General features: G+C 37.2%; 1 protein-coding gene across 1 annotated transcript in view; it reads right to left on the bottom strand.

Annotated features, from left to right (window-relative positions):
* ctnna2 (catenin (cadherin-associated protein), alpha 2) overlaps positions 1 to 24,131 on the bottom strand; it is a 508,039-nt gene that overhangs the window by 459,952 nt on the left and 23,956 nt on the right. Inside the window, exon 2 of the mRNA XM_081360997.1 lies at positions 13,842 to 13,948. Coding sequence (XP_081217123.1) covers positions 13,842 to 13,943 — 102 coding nt within the window. The 5' untranslated portion in view covers positions 13,944 to 13,948. The remainder of the gene's footprint in view (positions 1 to 13,841; positions 13,949 to 24,131) is intronic.

Below are 24,131 nucleotides of genomic sequence, written 5' to 3' on the forward strand. Positions count from 1 at the left end.
TGTAATGTTACGAAATATTTTGTTTTTTAAATAAATGCTGTTCTTTTGAAATTTGTATTCATCAAAGAATCATGAAAAAAATGTATCATAGTTTCCAAAAATACTAAGCAGCAAACTGTTTTCATATTTCTGAAGGATCATGCGACACTGAAGTAATGATTTTGAAAATTCAGATTTGACATCACAGGAATAAATTAAATTTCGAAATATATTTAAATAAGATTTTAAATTGTAATACTATTTCACAATGTTACAAGTTTTACTGTATTTTTTATCAAACTAATTCAGCTTTGGTGAGCATGAGCTCTTTATTAAAAACAAAAAAATGTTCCTATGTGCTTTTTTTGTTCCTTTGTGCACTGGCTAAGAAGCATGAATCAAACTGAAAAAATAAAAACAAAGTTTTTCTGAGGTAATGTGTTATGTAATCTTGTTAAAATGGATTTCATAAAATTGGTATCGAAAAAAGTATCGTTCAGGAACCGGTATCGAAATCAAGGTATCGGTATTGGTATCAAAATTTTTTGAACGATACCCAACCCTATATATATATATACAGTATATATATATACAGTATACAGTATACAGTACAGTATATATATATATATATATATATATATATATATATATATATATATATATATATATATATATATATATATATATATATATATATATATATATATATATATATATATATATATATATATATATATATATATATATATATATATATATATATATATATATATATATATATATATATATATATATATACATATATACATATACATATACATATATATATATACACATATATATATATATATATAGCCAGCAGCCATATCACCCTGTAGCCCAAGACTGGTTGCCCACTGAAGCTAAGCAGGGCTGAGCCTGGTTAGTACCTGGATGGGAGACCTCCTGAGAAAACCAGGTTGCTGCTGGAAGAGGTGTTAGTGAGGCCAGCAGGGGGTGCTCACCCTGTGGTCTGTGTGGGTCCTAATGCCCCAGTATAGTGACGGGGAAACTATACTGCCAAAAGAGCACCGTCCTTCGGATGAGACGTTAAACTGAGGTCCTGACTCTCTGTGGTCATTAAAAATCCCAGGATGTCCTTCGAAAGAGTAGGGGTGTAACCCCGGCATCCTGGCCAAATTTGCCCAGTGGCCTCTGTCCATCATGGCCTCCTAATCCTCCCCATATATACTGATTGGCTTCATCACTGTCTCCTCTCCACCAGTAAGCTGGTGTGTGGTGGGCGTTCTGGCGCAATATGGCTGCCGTCGCATCATCCAGGTGGATGCTGCACATTGGTGGTGGTTGAGGAGATTCCCCCCTTCTATGTAAAGCGCTTTGAGTGTCGAGAAAAGCGCTATATAAATGTAACGAATTATTATATATGTATATATATATATATATATAAAATATAACTATAATGAAATATAAATAAAATAAAATAAAATAAATACATTCCTTGTTAAATAGATGTCCTTGTTGATGCACACACTTTGTGATTCTATCAGAAGCTGTGTGCTCTATTCCACTGTCAACCTCGCAATAACACTTTGCCAACAACTGTGCCACAGCTGCTCCAAAACTCCTTATGATTTAACATAATCAAAATGCACTTTCACAATCACCAGCTGGAAACCTTTCAGATTTAAAAAAAAAAATTCAGGACACTAGGCCTAATTCAATGCCATGCGAATCTAAACTGCACTGCATTTTTTTTTTTTTTTTTTTTGTCTGCCTTTGTACACTTGATACAGTGTGAGCTGGAGACCTGACCACATCTGAGTTGATACTGGAATAATGGAATCAAGCAGGAAATATGTATCTCTAATAAAGCACTTGAAGCCAGTCAGGGAGCACTGACAGCAGATTACAGCATGCAAGGAATAACAAGTGAAAGTGCAGCTAGAAAAGAGTTTTGGTTTGTGATTTTTTTTCCATTCCTTTTACTTTGGTTGTACTTCATAGACTGTTGACAAAGTCTTGCCCGTTTGAAGGTTATAGAAGCCTTATTTAGTTTAAATGCATTGACATTATTTAAGAAAAACTACATATTTAAAGAGATTTAGGCTAGGTGTTCAGAGTGGTGGCTATACAGTAGGTGTTGCTAGGTTTCTCTAAGGTGATTCTAGGTAGTTTCTAGGGTTATGTGGGTTGTTGTTAAAACATTGATAAGTTGTGGGTTCTTCAGTAGAAGAATATAAGATTTTTTTTTTCTTACCCCAAATTTGTGAATGGTAGTGTACCAGGGTTTCAAGTAGCAAACATAGTTTTTAACATTGGTAATAACAAGAAATGTTTCTTGAGCACCAAATCAGCATATTAGAATGATTTCTGAAAGATCATGTGACAATGAAGAGTAATAATACTGAAAATTCAGCTTCACATCACAGGAATTTTAAAATATATTTGACATATATATGTAGATAGATGTCACTTCTCTGTTTTACGGCGCTGACGAGAACGTCGGTCTCCTCGTCTGTAAACTGCTCCTGGCGTGTGCCTGGCAAATCCAACGTTATAACAGCAATCCGCAACGGAACAAGCGCGCCTGCTCTTAAAGGGGATGTGAGATGACGCTCTGATTGGTTTATTTCACGTTTCGCCCAAACCACACCTATGAGTAATGTAGCTACTTCAGACCAACCCATTTTAGATTTGCGAGATCCGCAGATCCGCCCACAAAGTTACTTGCGTTTCGCGTTTGATACTTGCATTTCAGATCGTTAAAATAGGGCCCTGTGTGTGTATGGAGGTGTAAAATATTGATTGCTATAGGAGAGTGTGTAACAGCAAGGGACGTCTGGATTCTAGACGCTAGCCGTGCTCAGCGTTGTGATAAAAGGAAATGCTGTTCTCTGTACAGACAAACACAAGCCCTTTTCCACAGACCATCAATCCTCTCAGAAAAATATCCTCCAAATCAACTGGAGAAACAATCCCACTTCTCTCTCCACAAACACGGTCACACGAGGGGATTTGGAAAGATAAAAAGCTTTTGTTTCCACTCTGTTCGTTCACTTCCTCACATAATCTATTGAGAAAGAGAGAAAGCTTTTTTTTCCTCTCTGTGCAGTAATATTTAACAAACCTTGAACTGCAGGCAAGGAATGACACTTGCTAACAAACCATAAAGCTCTAGATGTTTCAATGAAGCATTACTTCTTTAGAACAGGGTCAATGAACTATCACATTTCTGAGGAACTCATTAAAACCAAGATGCTTCAGAAAATTACTTGCACTAACAACATGAACAAGGCCAACATCATCTACACACGCAATTAACTTAAAAAAAAAGTTGTTCTCTTCAATCTGTTAACACACTTCACCTTTAAAGCATATTATTAATTGTAGTTTTTAGCTCATTGAACAACACATTTAACAGGCATAATCAAGCAAAGCAAGACTATCAAACTGCTCTAGAGTACTTTTTTAATGGTTCATTAGAGGTTTTTCAATAGATACTTATTATTTGATCAAAATTCACAAAAGAGTGAAGCTGAGCTCAGGGCCCTTTGTGTAGATAATTTAGTCTTGATCATAGACATATTTCCATAGAAAGAACAGATCTACAGTATTAGTATGAGGAACAATTTTGGAGTAAGATTTCTCTGTATTTCTTACCAAAAGAGATTCAAGATTCATTAAGAGATTTTTTTTTATAGCACTTAGACTCTTTTGCCATGCAGCCAGAGTTAGTGTGATGAATTACAAACTCTAAGAGGAAAAACACTGATGGAAAGACTTCGGTTTAAGGGCATGAATGACAGGTTGGTTGAATCTATAATCTTCTGGTCTGGCCTGTTAAAGAGTCCATGAAATCAAGTTTTGTTTCTTATGGTCATTGTCTTTCAGCTTTAAGGTTATCTATATGCTAGTGTAATTGTAGTCATTGACAAGGATTGAAGTTCTTGGAAGATATCTGTCACGTAAAGTTGAGAAGGAAGATGAAGGAGTTCAGGAAACAGATAGCTTGAAGATACTTATTTCATTTAACACAATAAAACACAGAAGGCTAATCTAAACAAGGAGGAAACGAAAATACGGAAAAAAAGAAGCAGCAATGCAACAGCTTACATGCATAGGGTAAGACAACACCGAACAAAGAACTGAACAAACTGAGGGCTTAAATACAAGAGGTAATGAGCAACTCAACAAGAACCAGGTGTGTAACATAATCTGCAACATATGAAAACAAGGAAGGTAAACTATTAAATAACCATAACATTGACAAAGAAAACCATGACTAGAAATTAAACAGAAGACAAGGAAACTAAACATGACAAGGCTGTGATCACATTTTAAAAATCTATTATGTTTCACCATTTGTGTTGTTGAATAAGATGAATCTCTTAAATGAGCCAATTCTAAACAGACTGTATAATGTATAATGTTAGTTAAGGTTTCTTGCATCAAAAGTACTTAAACTGAAAATGAAAAAAAAAATACCATTAGATTAGTAACTTTAAAGGAATCTTAAATGCATTATCTGTTAAGCATTGAATTCCCCTCCCCCTCCCCCTCCCTGTTATTAATAAATATGTTGACTTTAGCAGAATCAAATCATATTTTTTTGATAAAAAGATTGTGTGCACATGCATCATCCATGTGGCCATCCCACAAAGGTGCAGTATAACTGCTTACATTGGGATCTTAAATTCACAGGGCATTGCTCAATCAGTAAGTCACAAATCCCTGGTGTCCAGTCCACTCCACACCCTGATGGGCCAGTTTCTCCTCTTCCGTCAATGGAGTCACGACCTTGACTCGTTGCCAGTCTACACCAAATGTTCGCATTTTAAATCACTTCAAAAATTCAGCATTTCAACAGCCCGAGCTCATCGTCTGGCGTTAAGCTTCTGCTTTCTGCAACATGATTTAAGCAGCACCTCAGCTGAATATGCTGAACTATTGTTTGAAATAGAGACAGCCATAAATCAAAACGCCTGCATACATTTACCTCAGGACAGAGATACTGTAGTGAAATGGGGGAAGAAGAGCCAGAAAAACTGCACAAACACCAGAAATCAAGTACTACAACAAGCCTCTTAGTCCTCTGGCCTCTTCTAAGCAGTTTCCTTAAATAAAAGCGGAATACATTGAGACCAGTGTGCAAAATTCACCAAAAGGCTGTCAAGGCACCGTTTTTTACACTGAGCTCATGAACACGAACACACTCAGCTAGAGTTTCTCCATTTGGGTTGCTGAATCCCAGACAAAGATGAGCCCCTTAAATGGGACAATTCTACACTTTTGTAGTCCATTTCTAAAGTTAATAAAGGTTTCTTGCATTAAAAGCACTTGCAAATATATAAATAATTAAAAAAAAAAAAATCTGGAGCTCTCACATTTGTCTCTTTTAAAGTTTAGAAGAGACCTCAACAACTTTACAAATTGTGCACTAGGTCAAATACTTAAAAGCGACTACAGTAAAAACAACCCATGCATACAGAGTTTAAGCCTAAATTAAAAGTTATGCAGAAGGTTAACATTATTTATTGCTGACACACAATAGAGATTAGATCTGTACAGTGTATGTGCATAGGGCATATCTTTGAAACAGTAATGTACCCGATGCCTTTATCAAAACTGACTTACAGAAGTCTTAACCCTAGAGCTTTCTTTGCTGAAAGGTACATTAAATGGCTTACGACTTAATCCTTGACTAATTTGATTATTAATACATATTATATGGTTGAAATGTTTGAGTTCATACTGAGACATTTGATTTGTAAAGTTGTTAAGATCTCTTCTACACTTCAGAGGAGACAAATATGAGACCACCAGAGTATCTAGCTAAGGAGAAAAATCTGAGAACAGAGTTTTTGTCTCAGGAGACATGTGTTAGAAGCAGGAGTCTCCATTTGATTTTAAAGGAACACTCCGACTTTTTGGGACTTTAGCTTATTCACAGTATCCCCCAGAGTTAGATAAGTCCATACATACCTTTTTCATTTCTGTGCGTTCTGTAAGTGTTATTTGACGCACCCACCACTAGCCTAGCTTAGCACAAAGACTGGATGTAAATGGATAAGGTAGCATACTAATCCCAATAAGTGACAAAATAATGCAAACATTTTCCTATTTACATGTTGTGATCTGTATAGTCACAGCGTGTACAAATAACAAGGCTATATGAGACAGAGACCATTTTTAATCGTATAAATACTAGGAACTATATTCTCACTAGGCGTAGGAGCACAGCTACTTGGGCAGAGTGGCTACTTTGTTTACGGAACCATCAACAGGGCGTCTCGTGTGCTGCGCTAATCACTCCGCCCAAGTAGCCACTCCGCCCAAGTAGCTGTGCTCCTACGCCTAGTGAGAATATAGTTCCCAGTATTTATACGATTAAAAATGGTCTCTGTCTCATATAGCCTTGTTATTTGTACACGCTGTGACTATACAGATCACAACATGTAAATAGGAAAATGTTTGCATTATTTTGTCACTTATTGGGATTAGTATGCTACATTATCCATTTATATTCAGTCTTTGTGCTAAGCTAGGCTAGCGGTGGGTGCGTCAAATAACACTTACAGAACGCACAGAAATGAAAAAGGTATGTATGGACTTATCTAAATCTGGGGGATACTGTGAATAAGCTTAAGTCCCAAAAAGTCGGAGTGTTCCTTTAAAGTAACCTAATTTTTGTCTAGGAGAAACATTTGAGATGTTAACAGAGATCTAATTTTTGATTTTCTTTCCTCTGGGATGAAAGTGTCACAGCATACGACACATTAGCTTTGTGTCATACAGATCAGATAAAAATGAAAGCAGTGGAAGGTATTCAAGTTAATTCCTCAGCTTTGACCTTAAATCAGAACTCATCTTTCTTGCAACACTTATTGACTTTAACCAATCTCAAGGAGACCGGCTCATTTCACAGAATACTTTGTTGAGGCACCACTCCAATAAAAACCTGCGTAGGAGTGCATGTGTTCGCTTAAGAATTCAATATATGTCGCTTGTATCCTTAAACGAACCGAATTGACACTCAGTTTGACAATAACCAAACTTATCATGTCTTAAAATGTTACTGCAGAGGGCTTAAAGATCTTTTCCCTTGAAATGTAAGACAATTAGTCAAGTGGAAAATATAGAAAGACAGTTGGTTTGATTGTGTTCTCAGAGGGCATTCATCTGAGACATCACCCTATCAATTGTCTATTTGCTTTGTACAAGAGGTGCCCACTGCAGAAAGACATTTGATTCCAGCTTGCATAATAGGAGAGTTTTATTTCTTTCTTTATTTTTACAAATCACAACATAAACTGACACCAGTTAACCTCAATACCTCTTCCTCTTCATGTAAGTAGCTGGTTTATTTCCAGAGATCCTCCTGAGATCCTAATAAAGTAAGTGAGTGGAGAAACGAAGCCTAATGTTTAGCTGGGATGCCAATTCCAAATAAAGTATTAACGCCATGTTAAGAATCCATTAGCATTCCCATGATTGCTTATGCCATTATGTGACAGAACAATGGGAAAGCTGAGGCGAACAACTTTGAGGAGTTGTCATATTGTGCTGAGGAGTGTGCGAGAGAGAGAGAGAGAGAGAGAGAGAGAGAGAGAGAGAGAGAGAGAGAGAGAGACAAGGAGGGAAAGAAAGGGAGTGTATAGCAAGGGTCGGGAGATGAAAGCTGAGCTCTAAATTCCACAAAAGCTGTAAATTGGCAGTATCAATCAGTCTCTCACCCAGAGAGCAGATGTTTTTATCCGCTTGTTTATCTGAAATCAAACTCTTTCTTTCACAGGCTGCATCTTATGTTCTGAGCTATTACATGCTTCCTGTGTAACACATTGCAAGGAATGGCTGAACAACTATTTGTATTTGTCATTGTAGTGAGTTGAGTGATATCTAGGGCTCAATGATTTCCACAATGTCTAAAACGCATGAAATTGAGAATTCTCGTCTTAAAAATGGAATTTATTGTATAGCGTGGAATGTCACAGAATTTGGCAAAATTTGGATGAATAAATAAAAAGTAGGGGTGCACACTTAATAAAATCACGATTTGGACTAGTGAACATTAAACTACCAAAAATACTATTTAAGTCTGCATGTTATGTGTGAATCTGTCTGAATGAATGGTGCAGTTTCGTGTACTACACATATTCAAGCACACATGACGCTTGTGGTGTATGAACATGAGCTTGATGCACACAGAAGCTCAAAGATCTTCACTACAACCTACCAAAATAATTTGGTTTAACTTAAATTTATGATCAGATATATTACTATTCAAGGGTAGAATGCAATTAACAATGTTTGAAATAAAGTTGAATAAATGTATGCTAAACGTTCGCCGTTTCCACCTTCTTCACTAAGCCTTGAACATTGGTACAAAAGAATTGTGGAAAAATAAAAGGATTTCATGAGGCCCTAGATGTCCAATTACACCAGCACTTCCTGACAACCTCAACTAGCCAATTATCCAATTAGCAAAAAAAAAAAAAAATGCACAAACGTAATTAAGGCGAGACACCACAGGTGAATAGGGTAAAATTTTAAAATAATAGATATCACCATGAAACTTCCTCAGTTGATTACTTACACAAGTATATAAAAAAAATGTTTACAAGTTTTAGAAATGTGTATGTTTTATTATGCAAATTAGGCATTATCTCATTAAATATGCACGATTTTGCATATATTTTCGGCAGATAGATCTGAACATATGATAAAGCCAGGTGTAAAATTCTTTTTTCATTTTGTTTACACACAAGATGAAAATAAAAACTCAGAGGGATTTCAGGATATATGCTTTCATTACCTAGGAAATCAAAATATACTGTCCATAGCCATAAAAAATTGATTTTCGCCATATTTTTTTAATTAAAATGTCACATAAATCAGGCCAGGAATGATTTATCAACAAATCCCTCTGAAAATATCTTCAGAATACTGCTAATTGTATAACTGGAAAGTTTGGTGTACACAGGTGCTACATAGGCTGAGATGTTTGTACTGGAGAATGACAAAAAAACGCAAAAAAATAATTTTGAGAAAACGGCAGTTAAAGATTTAAATAGCTCTAAATGAGAAATCGTCATTAACTTTAAATCCCTCTTTGGACATTCACGATTGGTTACTGATAGAAAGGAAATGCCCATATTTGGGTTACATAGCGTTGTGCGGGAGACTCAGAGCTTCACAATGAGACCGGTCATGACAGACTTCAGTGAACAGACGGAGCTCGGCGTGTCGCGTTTGAATGCAAACTTCCTGGTAAATTCGGGAGAAACTTACAGCAAGTAAACAAAATGTAATAAAATAAACATCTTAATGTATATTTTCAACGTTTTCTTTATAGAAGCTTGAAAGAACACATATTGAAGGAGTAAACGAGCCCAAAATCTCAAAACTGACCACTGCATAAAAAATGTATGTTTTTGCCTGCCGCGTCTCGCCTTAAAACAACTACCCAAATAATCAAAATCCAAATTAAGTCCTTTAGGATAAAGGGTACTCAATGTGTATATATAAAATGCTTCCTTCTGTACACCTTATATGTATTTTTACCTGTTTAATTCCTAAATAGCAAAGTATTTAGACAAACTGTGTTTAAATATATTGAAGTGAACAGCAACAGGATTTTTCTGGGCATTTAACCTTATATACATCTATGTTCTGCAATCTGTGTTTTTAAACTTTGCTGTGTTTTACAGACCACAAGGACACTTGTCAGTCAACCTTCATGATTCCACATATTACCAGTTGACTATTCCTTCATGATCCCAGATATTACCAATTAACTATTAATACCCTGATCATGAATTAGCTCAGAATGTTCAGAAACCCCCAGGGCAATGGTATTTCTGCAATCACCCCCTTCCAGATCAAAGCAGCCAATTCACTAGTCAGACAGACTGTTGGCCTCATATTCTAACTTTTTTCCAACCTAGCTTTGAAAATTCAGCTTCGGGGCATTTAGATCCAGACAACTGGACTGTCTGTCCTCAGAGCTGTGCATGGTAAATGGCATCTCTGTGAGAGGTCAAGGTACATCATTAGATCAAAGCATGTGTGAGTGAATGCAGAAGAGAAAAAGGACAGATACCTGGATTTGTATTACTATGTCTATGGATGCTAATTTATTTGGTCAAAATAAGCTTAAACCAAACAAGTTGGCATCCAAGTTTACAGTCACAAGGTGTTTAGTACAGAACATGATTGTCAATCCCCAAACATTACAGTGTGTGTATGAACTAGAGCCTTCCCCCCACCTCCCATGTTCTCTCACAGAATAAGCAGAGGGGAGCTGTCTATAATCTAATGTATAGAGAGGTCATGCCCGGCATCTGCACTCAGCCATTAAAGCTGCGAAACGAAAATGCTCCAGGTCTGTTTTTAATGGGAAGTTTTTATGGGAAGACATGATTTTGGTTTATGAGATCTAACACTTCATTCAGGCAACTTATCCCCTGAGAAAAACATACAAACCATAAAACAGTGGTTTAAAAACACATAATTGCTCAGAATATAGAAAATACTGTTTAACGGGAAATGTAATTTTCCATCAGACAATAACAATCTCTGCTTTTTTGAAGGGAAAAAGTCTGTACACCATTGTTCAAAAGTTTGGGGTTGATTTTTTTATGTATTTATTTGACTGTTTGTTTGTTTGCTTACTTATTTAGTTAGATAGTTAGTTTTGTTTAGTTTGAGCCTCTTATGCTCACCAAGGGTGAATGCATTCAATTAAAAATGCAGTAAAAACAGTAATATTGTTTAAATAGCTGATTTCTATTTTTATTATTTTAAAGTTTTATTTATTCATGTGATGGCAAAGCTGAATTTTCAGCAGCCATTACTCCAGTCGTCAGTGTCACATGATGCTTCAGAAATCATTCTGATAGGCTGATTTGATACTCAAGAACATTTTTGTTGATGAACAGAAAGTTCAAAAGAAAAGCATTTACTTGAAACAGAAATGTTCTGTAACAATTTAAAAGTCCTTACTGTAACTTTTGATCAATTGAATGCCTCCTTATTGAATAAAACTAATGTATTATACCTATAGCTATATTGCTAATCCAAAACCTATGAACGGTTGTTTAAGTTGACCTTCTTAGTACATGGTGACTATGCTACCAGTAAAACTTGACTGAATTTGTTTCTCATGATATATCCAATGACAAAAGAAGTCAGCTTTGAAGAGGTTCTAATTTAAGATAGCTCTGGTTCGTTTATCATTTTGCTCACTGCATAATTCCCATTTTTCCAGTTGTGTTTTTGATGACTTTACTATTATTTAATCGAGGCAAATAAGTTCAAACTTTTGACTGATGGTATGAAAGTCCAAGAAGTTTGCTTGTTTGTTCATTTGCAAACTTTGCTTAGTATTTTAAAGGGGACATATCATGCTAAATCCACTTTTTTAGCCCTTAAATGCATTTTGTTGTATATTTGGAGTGTTTAGAAGTACAGAAAATATGAAATTATTCTCTTCAGGTGCTTCGTTGATATCTTTATGTTTTGGTCATATTTTTCAACCTGTTTCGATTTTTCTGTTATCTATGACGTTTTGTGAACTAATACGTCACAGTATTTGCAGCGGAACTGCCAAATAAGGACATTGACTCCCGGCCCAACACTTCGAGCAATCCGCCATTTCAATTTCTCACTGCAATTTTGTAGTCCAAGCTAAAGGATGCAGAAGTTACGAGAGGGTAAGTTAAAATGTTCGGTTGTTGGATGTAGTAACCCACACACTTCATTACACCGTCTAATGTAGATGAACTGCCGCGCTTGTGTCAGGACGCATGTTTAACTGAAAGAACGAGCAGAGAGAGAGACCCGGTCGCGCGCGCGCTCACTCTCTCTCTCTCTTCAGAGCCAGACGAAAGTGTAAACAAGACATCACCGTCTCCAAACTAGACGCTGTCTTGCTCTCTCTCCCTCGCACATATTAATCAAAATAAATCGACACGGTGGTAAAAGGTCGGAAGACCAAAGTTTCATGTGTAAATACAGTAACGTTACACACCATTGCGATACATCCATATGAAGACGTTGTTCTGCAGATTCGTCGTCTTCATTTTCATCTCGCTCCGGCTCCGACTCTGGCTCGAACATGTAGGGCTGGATGGACAAGTCTTCCGTTGTTGACATTTTGTTAATAACGTGTGAATAAAAAGTTTCTGTGCCGCTAGATAATCGTATCTCTGCTATCAAACTACAAAAATGGCTGAACGGGGTGGAGTTGAACCTCTGCAACCTGTAGAGGGGCGGGGTATGAAGTGTCTCAGTTGTATTTAAAGAGACCGCACCAAAACGGGTTGATTGAGACGCACCTCAGAAAAGGGGTAGAAAAGGGGCCTGTGGAGCTATAATAATGAGGAATTCAGGCCCAAGCATTGCAGTTCCGCTTTATATAGACTACAAATGTATGATTTATATGTAAAAAGGAACAATTTAAAAGCATGATATGTCTCCTTTAAGCCCAACAAACCCTAGATATACCCTAGACACAAGTAAAAAAAGAAAAACCAAGTCTAAAATGAGATTCCTGATGTAAGCTCTGGACTTCAGGAAACTAAACAATGTAATATCCAACATCAACCTATATTCAGCCTGCACTGCTCTGACAAAGCCTTAGAACTGTTTTCTACACTGTCCAGCAATCAGCCAATACAAGGAAGACTTCAAACACGCCATTAATGACATTATGATCATCACTGACTTTTGAATACTAAGGGCCCAATCATACAGCTGGCGAAATGCAGCGGCAGGTGCTGTTATAATTTTCTCGTTCTGCACCATGTTGTTTAAATAGCAAATGCATTTGCCCCATTTGTGTGCCCATGGGCATGCTGGTCTGAAAATGAGGTGTGTTCTGGCGCATTGTTGCACGTAGCTATTTTAAGGCATCTGAAACTGAAACCTGGTCTAAAGTCAATGGCGCAATATTTTTTTGGTTATTTAAAGAGCGCGTTAGTAATGTGCGCCTATAGGCGGGTCCACAACATGCATATACTTTGTCCCGTAGATGGTCCGTTTCCTCACAAGAGAAGCATTCAATTTTTCCGCTTGCAAATTCCGCCATGTAAATAGCGAATCCACCATGGCTGAGCACAACTGGCTTTTAAAGGGAATGGGAGATGAGACTCTGATTGGTTTATAGCACGTTACGCCCAAAACACACCCATTACTCATTAAGAGAATAGGGACAACCCTTTTAGCCCATTTTAGACCATCCGTCGACCATTTTTCCTGTCGTTAAACTAGCAAAAGTGGATTCGAACACGCCCTAAGTGAACTTGCGCCGTGCGCTTTAGACCCTTTAGACCATGCGCTTAGATAGAGCCCTAAATATTTGTTTAATGAGGCCATAATCAGGACATTTTGACAATTATAAAGCTATCTAGTGACAGACCAATAAATTGCTTAATATTTTGAGATTAGCAACCAAAAACCATGCCCACTTGGACAATTAACACTTACTCACTTCCATATCAGTTGTCCACTAATGTTTAAAGCCAGTTTACAACTATAACGATAATGGCACAGAGAAACAATATTGAAGGAATTTTGTATTTATAGCTGATGAATAACAAAAACATTTACAGCCAATCAGAATCCATCCTGCTTTAAAGCAGCAGACGAAAAAACTGCAGCATGCTTATCATAAACTGAACTATATTGTGTGTTGGTGTGGACACCATTCTTGGTGTGAACGGGCTTTAACCCAACCCAAAAACATATTGCACAGATAAGGCAAAAATGATCAACAATAACCAAGTTTCAATAGAATTTGTAGGTTAGTCAACCGGACCTGCAAATAAGAAATGGCAAGCATTGTGAATCTAACAGGACATTACCTGTGTGACCAGTGGCTCCAACAACCTCTCCACAGTCAGTGTGCGAATCTCAAGACTCTTGGGGTCCCATTTTAGCAAGACTGGGGACGTAGCACTCGTCATGTTTACTGTGGAAAGGAAGGAGATAAGAGAAAAAGAGAGGAGTAAATTTTTGAAAGGATGAAAGAGATGTTAAAAACAGAGAATGACAGTTTAATAGGACGATAAAAGGAAGAGGTGCAGACATCACAGACTCGGTTATCAGTTTCATGCTTCATGACTTTCTTAACAAAATCAAAGGCCGGTGAGTCTGCCGCACATCTATTATTAAAACAGAAACGCTTCTCCGTTGAAAAGTCTTTAAATGTTGCACATCTATCACGCTAAAATTGAGACTATAAAAGATTCAGATGACACATTATATTACAGACTAATGACTTCAGAATGAGTCTTAATGTGGGATCCAGACATTGTTTTGCCAGTCAGACTGCATTATCTCACTTTTAAATGAAAAAACACACGGAGAGACTAGAGTGATCAAATTATATATTAACCATAGAGTGATCTAAATTTCTCAAATATTAATTATGAGCCAAAAATATAGTTGCAAAGTTCTCAAACTTCGCAAACTTTTCCTTTAATTTGGTATCTGAGTTTGCTAAAAAAATAAATACATAACCTTTGATATAATACTTGAAGATGTACGCATCCCATTTTTTATTAAATAATGTTTAATTTAAGGAATTGCTGTAGCCCAACAAAATTTACACTTTCAAAACAACAGAAATATAGCAACATGACCAGAAAACACTGCAGCACTGAAAAGGGTAAAGTATTTAAAAGAGCTAAAGTGCTGTTTACATACCGTTTACATTTATATCTTGCCAAGACAGGCATTTAGAGATTGCCACAGTGTTACTGTGAAGAGTGAGATTGCACTCTTCATAATAACTTATTTAAGTGTGGCCATCAGCCACCCTGCTAGAATCAGCTACTGAAAAAACGATTTTAGAGAACCACTACTCAAAATCTAGAAACCCACCAAACCATGACATCTTAGGTTAGAGAGTATTGACTTTCATTTGGTAGTGGGGATCCTGTAACGTAGGTGTTTTCAATCATATTGTCATTCATGGGAGCTCTGGCCTAGATTTCCCCCTGCATCTTTAGATCCTGCATACAGATACTCATTACAAAACACATATGCGTGTACGAAGCCCAGCTCCAGGCCCTTTGAACACTGGTAATGTAAGCAGGTGGTTCCTGATTAAGGTAGACATCTGAGGTACAGGATCAGGCCTGCGTAGCAGGAGGGAGAAAAGTTTACCTGACTGAGGGGAAACTTAAGAGAAAAAAAGCCTTCAAGCTGCGAGAGAATGTGGAAGAAAGAGTGTGAGAGAGTTTGCGATTTCCCCAGAAGCAACTTTTACACATTTACACAGTTTTTCTTTATGTTCTTTATATTTGAGAGTTCCATTTCGCCTCCGTTACAATACAATACAATACAATACAATTTTATTTGTATAGCACATTTAAAAACAACTAGCGTTGACCAAAGTGCTTAACAAGGCAAAAGAGATAGAAAACAAGCACAATATCAACATAGTACACAAGAGAAGATACCCACAGAAAATACACATATCAAGATATTTTAAAAGCTAATGAAAATAAATGCGTTTTCAAGGAAGATTTGAAAAGTGACAGAGTTTTTGCAGATCTAATATGCGACGGTAAGCTATTCCATAGCTTGGGTCCATAGGCTGCAAATGCACGATCACCCCTATTTTTAAGTCTGGTTCGTGGGACAGACAGAGAGTTTGAATCCCCCGACCTTAGTGATCTTGATTGAGATACTGGATGGAGCAATTCAGATAAGTATAGTGGAGCCTGTTTCTGTAGCGACTTAAAAACAAATAACAGAACTTTAAAATCAATTCTAAATTTGACCGGTAGCCAGTGTAGCGACATCAGGACTGGTGTGATGTGTTCGAATTTACGCTTCCCTTTGAGGAGGCGTGCAGCTGCATTTTGGACTAGTTGGAGACGGCTGATGCATTTCTGCGATAACCGATGTATAGAGAATTACAATAGTCCAATCTGGATGTTACAAATGCATGCATAGCAATCTCAAAGTGTTTGACAGGCTTAACCTTAGCTAAAAGACGGAGGTGAAAGAAGCAAGATTTTACCACAGCACATATCTGCTTTTCAAATTTAAGGTTATTATCAATCCAGACCCCCAAGTTCCGAACATAGGTGGTACTATACGATGACAACGTTTGGAGGTCAATATCATGTGTGGTACGATCGTTTGGACCAAACATAATAAATTCCGTCTTTCTCTCATTTAGACTCAAGAAATTAGCAGAGAGCCATAGTTTCAATTCGTCCAGGCAGTCCATTAGAGGTTTTAAGGCAAACTTGTCGTCATGCTTCAGGGGCAGGTAAATTTGAGTGTCATCAGCATACAAGTGAAAGGAAACTCCGTGTCTAGATAAAATGGAGCCCAGAGGTAGCATATACAGATTAAACAATTCCTGGCCAAGAATAGAACCCTGCGGAACACCGGACCCCAGTTTCATTTTAGATGAACACTGTTGCCCGATGTGAACAGAGAAGCTTCTATTAGACAAATATGAGCGGAACCAATTTAAAACAGTACCCCGAAAACCCGTGGACGCTTCGAGACGAGAGATTAAGATATTATGATCAACCAAATCAAATGCAGAGCTGAGATCTAACAAGACCAAAGCCACAGATTGCCCAGTATCAGTGGAGAGCATTATATCGTTCATGACTCTTAATAGTGCAGATTCAGTACTATGACGTGATTTAAAACCGGACTGAAATTTCTCATAAATCTGACTATCAGTTAAAAAAGACTGGAGTTGACTCAGAACCACTTTTTCCAGAATTTTCGAGATAAAAGGCAGATTTGAAATAGGGCGATAGTTACTCAGGATTGATGAGTCCAATTTAGACCCCTTAAGTTTGGGCAAAACTGAAGCATGTTTCAGGCTGTTTGGAACAACCCCAGTACAAAGACATTTGTTTATAATAGACAACAAGTCTGGACCAATAGCACAAAATACTTGCTTAAAAAATCTAGTAGGAATCACATCCTGAAAGCAGCTGGTAGGTTTCAAAACTGAGACAATCCTAGTCAGAGAGTCAAGAGTAACAGGCTCAAAGACAGACCATGTAGAAGAGCATATAGGCACTTCAAGTGGCATAAAAGTTAACGATGGTATTTGAGATCTAATTAGTGAGGTCTTCTCTTTAAAGTGAATCGCAAAGTTTTCACAGAGAGAGTCAGACATCTCTGGAAATTTATTAGTGGTGGGATGAAGAGCAGAGTCAATTACTGAAAATAAAACATTAGGCCTATTACTATTAAGTCTGATCAGTTCCGAAAAATAGTGGTTTTTAGCAGATTTTGCAACTCGCTGAAATGCAGCGAGTGACTCCTTTAAAAGTTCATAGGAGACATGTAGTCTGTCCTTATTCCACTTGCGTTCAGCCCTTCTACAGATCTGTCTTTGAGAGCGAACATTGTCATTTAACCATGGTTTCGCCACATGATTGAGTTTGTTTTTCTTTTTTCTGATAGGGGCCACAACATTTAAAACATCAGAGCAAAAAGAGTTGAAACATATCAAGTGGTTATCAGCATCTAGGGAGCTTAATAGTGGAATCATGGCTTGATTCGCAGGTAAACCAGGATATAGTGCCACAAAGTCCTCCTTAGCAGATTCTTTAAAAATTCGAGTTGTCCGTGAATAAGTATGAGATTTATGTATAGAAGCATTAAGAGGCAGAGAAAACAGAATCGGAAAGTGATCCGACAAACCAGTATTACTGATGCTGATGTCTGATACATGTAGTCCACGTGTTAAGATTAAATCTAAGGTATGTCCCTGGATGTGAGTGTGACCAGACACCCACTGATCCAGGTCAAAAGAGGCAATGAGGTTCAAGAACTCTTTAGAGAGTGGGTTATTATCACAGCATACATGAATGTTAAAATCTCCTATAATCAAAATTCTGTCATATCTCGTAACAAGATCTCCCACAAACTCGGCAAATTCATTTAAGAAATCCTTATTTGGCAGAGGCGGACGATAAATCAAGGCAAATACCTGAGAGATTGTTGTTGTAGGTTGCACCAATTGCACTTCAAAACTGCGACAAGGGCTGGTTATTAGACTGCGGCAGGGTAAATGTTTTTTAAACAGTGACGCTAGGCCCCCTCCACGGCCAGATAGCCGCGGTGAGTTAAGGAAAGAGCAATCCTGTGGGACAAGTTCAGTGAATGGACTTAACTCATCCGGCTTAATCCAAGTCTCAGTGATAAATAAAATGTCCAAATCCTGCGTCGTGAAGAAATTGTTTATTAAAAATGTCTTGTTCACCACTGACCGGGCGTTGATCAAAGCCATTTTGAGTGGCAGTGCAGCTTCCTCCAGCTGTGTTGTTTGAGTTAGCGAACAAAGATTGGAATGATTTACTCCACGACGTCGAAAGCTGTACAGAATTGTTCTGGAATACCAATGCATACCAACGTTCATAAATAGGTGTGTTTGAAGTCATCTTTAGAGTGAATGAATAATTCTTGATCACTTCTGTAAGTTTACTCTCTTTTTTAAGCGTGTGTCCTGCTTTCATGGCTTCATAGATAATTATACTTACGTAAAACAGCATTCGAATGCCAATTTGAAGGAATATTTTAGTGCATGGACTTACTGAATGAGCGTTGCATGAGCAGTGTTATTTTAGTATTATTTATATATTATAATTATTAATTCGATCTTATTTTTAGATTTTCAGTTTTCATTTAAATTTTCATTTTATTTCTATTTAGCTTTCATTTATTTGTATTCCAGTTTTAAAGTAATTTTAGTACTTCAACAAACTTATTTATTTTCCATTTAGTTTCCAAAGCAACATTTCAAATGTTTTATGTTATTTTATTCTATTTCCACATTATTTCAGCTTTATTTCAGTTCTGGAGTAAGTTCAGATGGAAGAACATGAAATATTGTGATGAAGCAATATGTGAAATTATACAAAAGGACTGCCTTACATAATTTGAAAAGTACTTTAAAGTGAAAATTTGACAGATATAATGATGTGCTGAACAAGGGACGATTTAGGATCTTTTTCTCTTTAGGGATTTCATAAAGATTGTGTTCAATGATGTGCCAGAAGTGTCACATGATGAAGAACAGATAAACATGTATTATTTTCCCAGTACGGGCAACAAGAACTTTTTTCATTAAATAATGACACAATTGAACAGTCTAGTGTGAGAAGAATCAGCATGAGTTCAAACCATCATCAACTGTATGCTCCAGTCACAGTTGCTCACATTCTTTTGTGCTCAAACTGTAATTCATATTTCCTCTTTTCTGATGTAGCTGTCAGAGAATCCTCAAGAGAGGATCCCGACAGTCTCAGTCGTTGTGTCAAACACTCCCTAAAGCACAGTGTCAAACACACACTCCAGAGTCCTACACAACAGACTTAACAGCGATTAAACCACACATTTGAGACCTCTCCTGCTCAGTTTTGCACCAATTTTACACCTTGAAATTGGTGTAACCAATTCACACTTCACCACTTAAAAATAAAGTGGGTCAGTGGGTCTTTGCAGCAACAAAAACCCTCTTCTTATCAAGAACCATATTTCACTGTGCAGGGTTCTATGCGGTTCCTTGGAGATGAAAAAGTCTTTGATGTTATATTATAGACTCTTATGATGACCATTACGGTTTCTGGGTCCTTTGGCGAGTTACAAACCAAAAATGAATCCAAGGTCTTTTCTGATAAGGTCACAGGCAGTAGAGATGAAAACTATGCTTAATGCCAAAAAAAAGAAAAGATAGAGAAAAAAGAAAGAAATTTTTTTAAGGGATAAAACACTTCCCATATTTTGTGTTGCACACTGATGAACAAAATGATGAGGGGAAAAACATCTTAAATTGTTAGTTCTCCCCAAAATGAAAATTCTGTCAGTAATTACTCCCCCTCATGTCGTTCCAAACCCGTAAGACCTTCGTTCATCTTCGGAACCACAAATTAAGACATTTTTGATGAAATCTGAGAGCTTTCAGACCCCTCCATAGACAGCAACGCAATGACCACTTTCAAGGCCCAGAAAGGTAGTAAAGACATCGTTAACCCTCTGAGGTCGGCAAACGCGCCGGCGCGTTTTGCTGGATTTTCTTCACATAGAAGCATAATAAACTTAAATTACTCGGTCATTTATGGTCATACAGAAAAAAGAAATATGAAAAAATAATCTGTGATATGTCTATTTTTGTATGTGTCCACTTACAATCAAATCAAAACATTGTGCTACAAGGTGTGCTTTCTGCCTCTCCGTCTCGGTGAACGTCTATAAACTGAAACAAAACTCAGCGAATACTTGTCACACGTTTATGAGCCATATACTGTATCTTTATAAACATTTAAGTGTGTACTTTTAAATGATCGGATTCAAACTGAAAACAAATATTTTCTGTTTAAGTAATTTGTATAAAACCAACAAGATGTCCAGTTTCTCAAACCCCTGCTCATTAGTTTTAATTTGACCACGCCCACGCGTGCAAAAGAGATTGACATGCAAATCTCCACGTTAAGGAACACAAACGCGCTCATTACCTCGAACACAGAGGGTTAAAGTAGTCCATGTAACTCCAGTAGTTCAATGTTATGAAGTGACGAGAATACTTTTTGTGCGCCAAAAACAAACAAAAATAATGACTTTATTGAAGAATTTCTTCTCTTCTGTTTCAGTCTCCTACTCTGTTTACATTGTAACCACAGTTATACGTCAGAAGGCCAATTGACCATTCAGAAAGACTCGTCCACTTTAGTTACTGTTGCTATGTCCGACAAGCCATGCTGCTCTCACACCACACCTGGTCTCACATGTTCTCACGCAGTGAAAAATACATTGCGGAGCAGAGAGGACACTGACAACGCACTGACAGACAGGACAGACCAGTTTACTTTTGATATGAAACAAAGTCGCAGCTTTCAAATTTGGTCATTTTTTTTGTGAATTTAAAATTTAAACAATAAATACCGTTTTGTGGCTCTTTAATGTGTCTGACAGATCGCTGTAGAGCCTCAGTTAAAGCTGCTCGTGAACCGATCATCTCTTCCTTCTAGTTCATTTATAGCATCAAATAAACATAAATTAACATAAGGAGTGTTGTTTTAACCATGGAAAGACATCAGTACACACCGTTTTTCAAGTTCAAATCCTCCAACGTTAATCTACTAACTCTCCTGACTGCTTTGTCGGACAAAAATGGCAGATTTGGCGGATGGCGGATTATGATTGGTCAGATCGCCTGTCAATCAAGCACCCTGTGAAGGGTCAATTGGCGTCGGCATTCCGACGTAGAACCCGGAACCACTGCACTACACACTACACTACATATGATCAGTGTAGGAGACTTACATGGAAAAAAAGAAATTCTTCAATAAAATGTAACTAATTTAACGATGTCTTTACTACCTTTCTGAGCCTTGAAAGTGCTTGTTGCGTTGCTGTCTGAGGGGTCAGAAAGCTCTCGGATTTCATCAAAAACGTCTTTACTTGTGTTCTGAAGATGAACGAAGTTATTACGGGTTTGGAACGACATGAGGTTGAGTAGTTAATGACATAATTGCGGGGTGAACTTTAAATATGCACTACATGTCATGTAATATCCTAAACAGTATCTAAAACAAAAAAAAGTCTCTAAAGCATTTTGCACATGATAAATTACATTTTAATTTTTTCTGACTAAAATGTTACATACATAATCAAAAACAAAACTGTAAAATATAAAACACTGCATGTTATGTAAATAACATTAGTCCTGTGCAGTTCATGGTAATATTAATCTATTTCAGTTTTTGGTTAAACAATTCAGGTACTGTTTTGGTCACCATCTGATGTTCAATGGAAAATGAGGGTAAACAACAAAACTACTTGAGTATCACCACTTTAATGCCCTAGATTGGTTTTCTAGAACTAGATAAAAATAATAAAATAAACTTTCTCTTATACCATCAGGTTTAGCAGTTCACTCGGCTAAAAAAACACACACTCCAAGAAAAGGGAAAAGGACTTCACATTTATTTGTAGGAAAGAAAAAAGGTCTATTTTCACAGTGAGCTGACCAGTATATCACACAGCCATCTCCAGAAAAGCACGCCGGAAGGAAGCTGTGCAAGATCTATTTCAGTTCCATTATCACCGAATAATGCTTCAATTATCCTGCGGAAATGGTAACAGGAATAATTACACTATTTGTGCCTGGTTGTCAGGATGATAATAACAGCAGTCATAACGAGGAGAGCGAAATGGCAGAAATGCGACGCTTTCACACATGCAATTTCTACACAGTGGAGTCAGGACGGGTCAGCAAGCTGACTGGTTCAGATCCATTAGCTTTCATATGGAGGAAGAGCCGTGTTAACTGCGAGACTGCCACAAAGACAAGGAAATCTTTACCGCTGACATGACAACACATGCTTTTATTGTTGTTATTATTTCAAGAAAAAAAAAATGGTATTATCAGAAATGAAGAATGAAGTCATATACAGATATTCTATTGTGACAGATGAGTAAAATATTACATAGACACAGACATTACAAAAAAGGCTTAAGAAGCCAATATATTGGTTGTTGTGTTTTGTATCATTAATTATAAGCCATTTATAATATCTGACCTACAGTTCATAGCAATCCATTTAGAAATCAAATCAATCTGGCTTGAATCGGAAAATATCCTTTTCGCGGATTTTGCATATGGGTTAGGGGGCATGATTAATTGCATTTACAACATAAAAAAAATAAAAAATAAAAAATGAAATCACACTAGATTAATGGATCCAATTAACAATACTCACATAAATAGTGATAATTGCCTGGGCTGTAAACCTGTGATGCCATGTGACGCTTAAACAGTAGAGAGGATTAGAGACAGCTCAATCAGGCTAGACTCATCGTGACCCCATCACACACATACACACACACTTCATGCACAGCAGACTAAAGCCAGCACAGCCATTTTTGACCTCTTTTATTCACTCCAACTCCTTATGATGACCTCAATATGCCGATGCTAGTATCTTTTGGGAAGTGTGTATATAAGATATGCAATTGAATGAAACTATGACGTTGCCAACTTTGTGTGCATTTGAGAACACGAGGACACTGGATCACTGAAAATATCAAAGGGTGCCTGATTCTGTTTTGCATATTCCTGCCTCGCATCCTAAATTTAAACCCTGAGCCTAAACTTCTTTGCAGCCCGTTCCCAGAGATCCTGCCCTGGAGTGGTGACGATTAAAGCTTAGATTAACCCACGCTAAATATCAGACAAGCAAAACATTCAATGCCCACAAACACACACCCCTCCAGTGTTCCTGCCTGCCACGCAACACATCAGACAATATATTTACGTAATTAAAAAGCAACAACTGACAAATTCATATATTAGCCAGTAATGATTTTTACTCGCATTCTGCGTTTGCCAAGTGTTCATTTTGGACTGAAATGCTAAATATGTCCCGCACACAGCAGCTAAATGGCGCCACTAGCTCTTGCAGTGCTGTCGGTAAGTTAAGGCCCCAATATACCCACAGCAAACTTCTTTCTTAATCCTCGTTTAGACGTAAAACTAAACTAAAATGAGGCCACGATATAGTAAAATGAGGGAATGAATTAGTAAAATCATGCAGACTGTCACAAGGATGAAGATGAAGGAGAGTTCAAAATGGTTTCTATATACAAAATGGTTCTTTAATGAAAACAAACTCAGGTAATCGAGAAAGAGAAAGAGAAAGAGAAAGAGAAAGAGAAAGAGAAAGAGAAAGAGAAAGAGAAAGAGAAAGAGAAAGAGAAAGAGAAAGAGAAAGAGATAGAGAAAGAGAAAGAGAAAGAGAAAGCATGTGTAACATGCACGCACAAACAACAACCGACAAACACTGAGTGAAGGTGAGGAACTATAATGAGGAGATGACGAACAGGTGTGATGATCTGATGAGTGTTCATGACAACTAATGAGTGGCGGGAAAATCAAACAAAGGAACACATGTGATGAATGAAAACAAACTGAAAGTCCATGAAAGTGAAACTAAAGATGAATAAGTCCAGATAACTGTGACACAGACGTACTGTATTAGCAAGACGAGGGAATGAATTGTTAATTACATATGTTTTCATTTGGATACATATTAATGAATTCTTATTGAACACATGTTTGCCCATATGTCATGTGTGGGACTCCTGAAACTCCCTTAAAACGA

This window comes from Scardinius erythrophthalmus, assembly GCF_964197995.2.
Source record: "Scardinius erythrophthalmus genome assembly, chromosome: 3".
NCBI lineage: Eukaryota > Metazoa > Chordata > Actinopteri > Cypriniformes > Leuciscidae > Scardinius > Scardinius erythrophthalmus.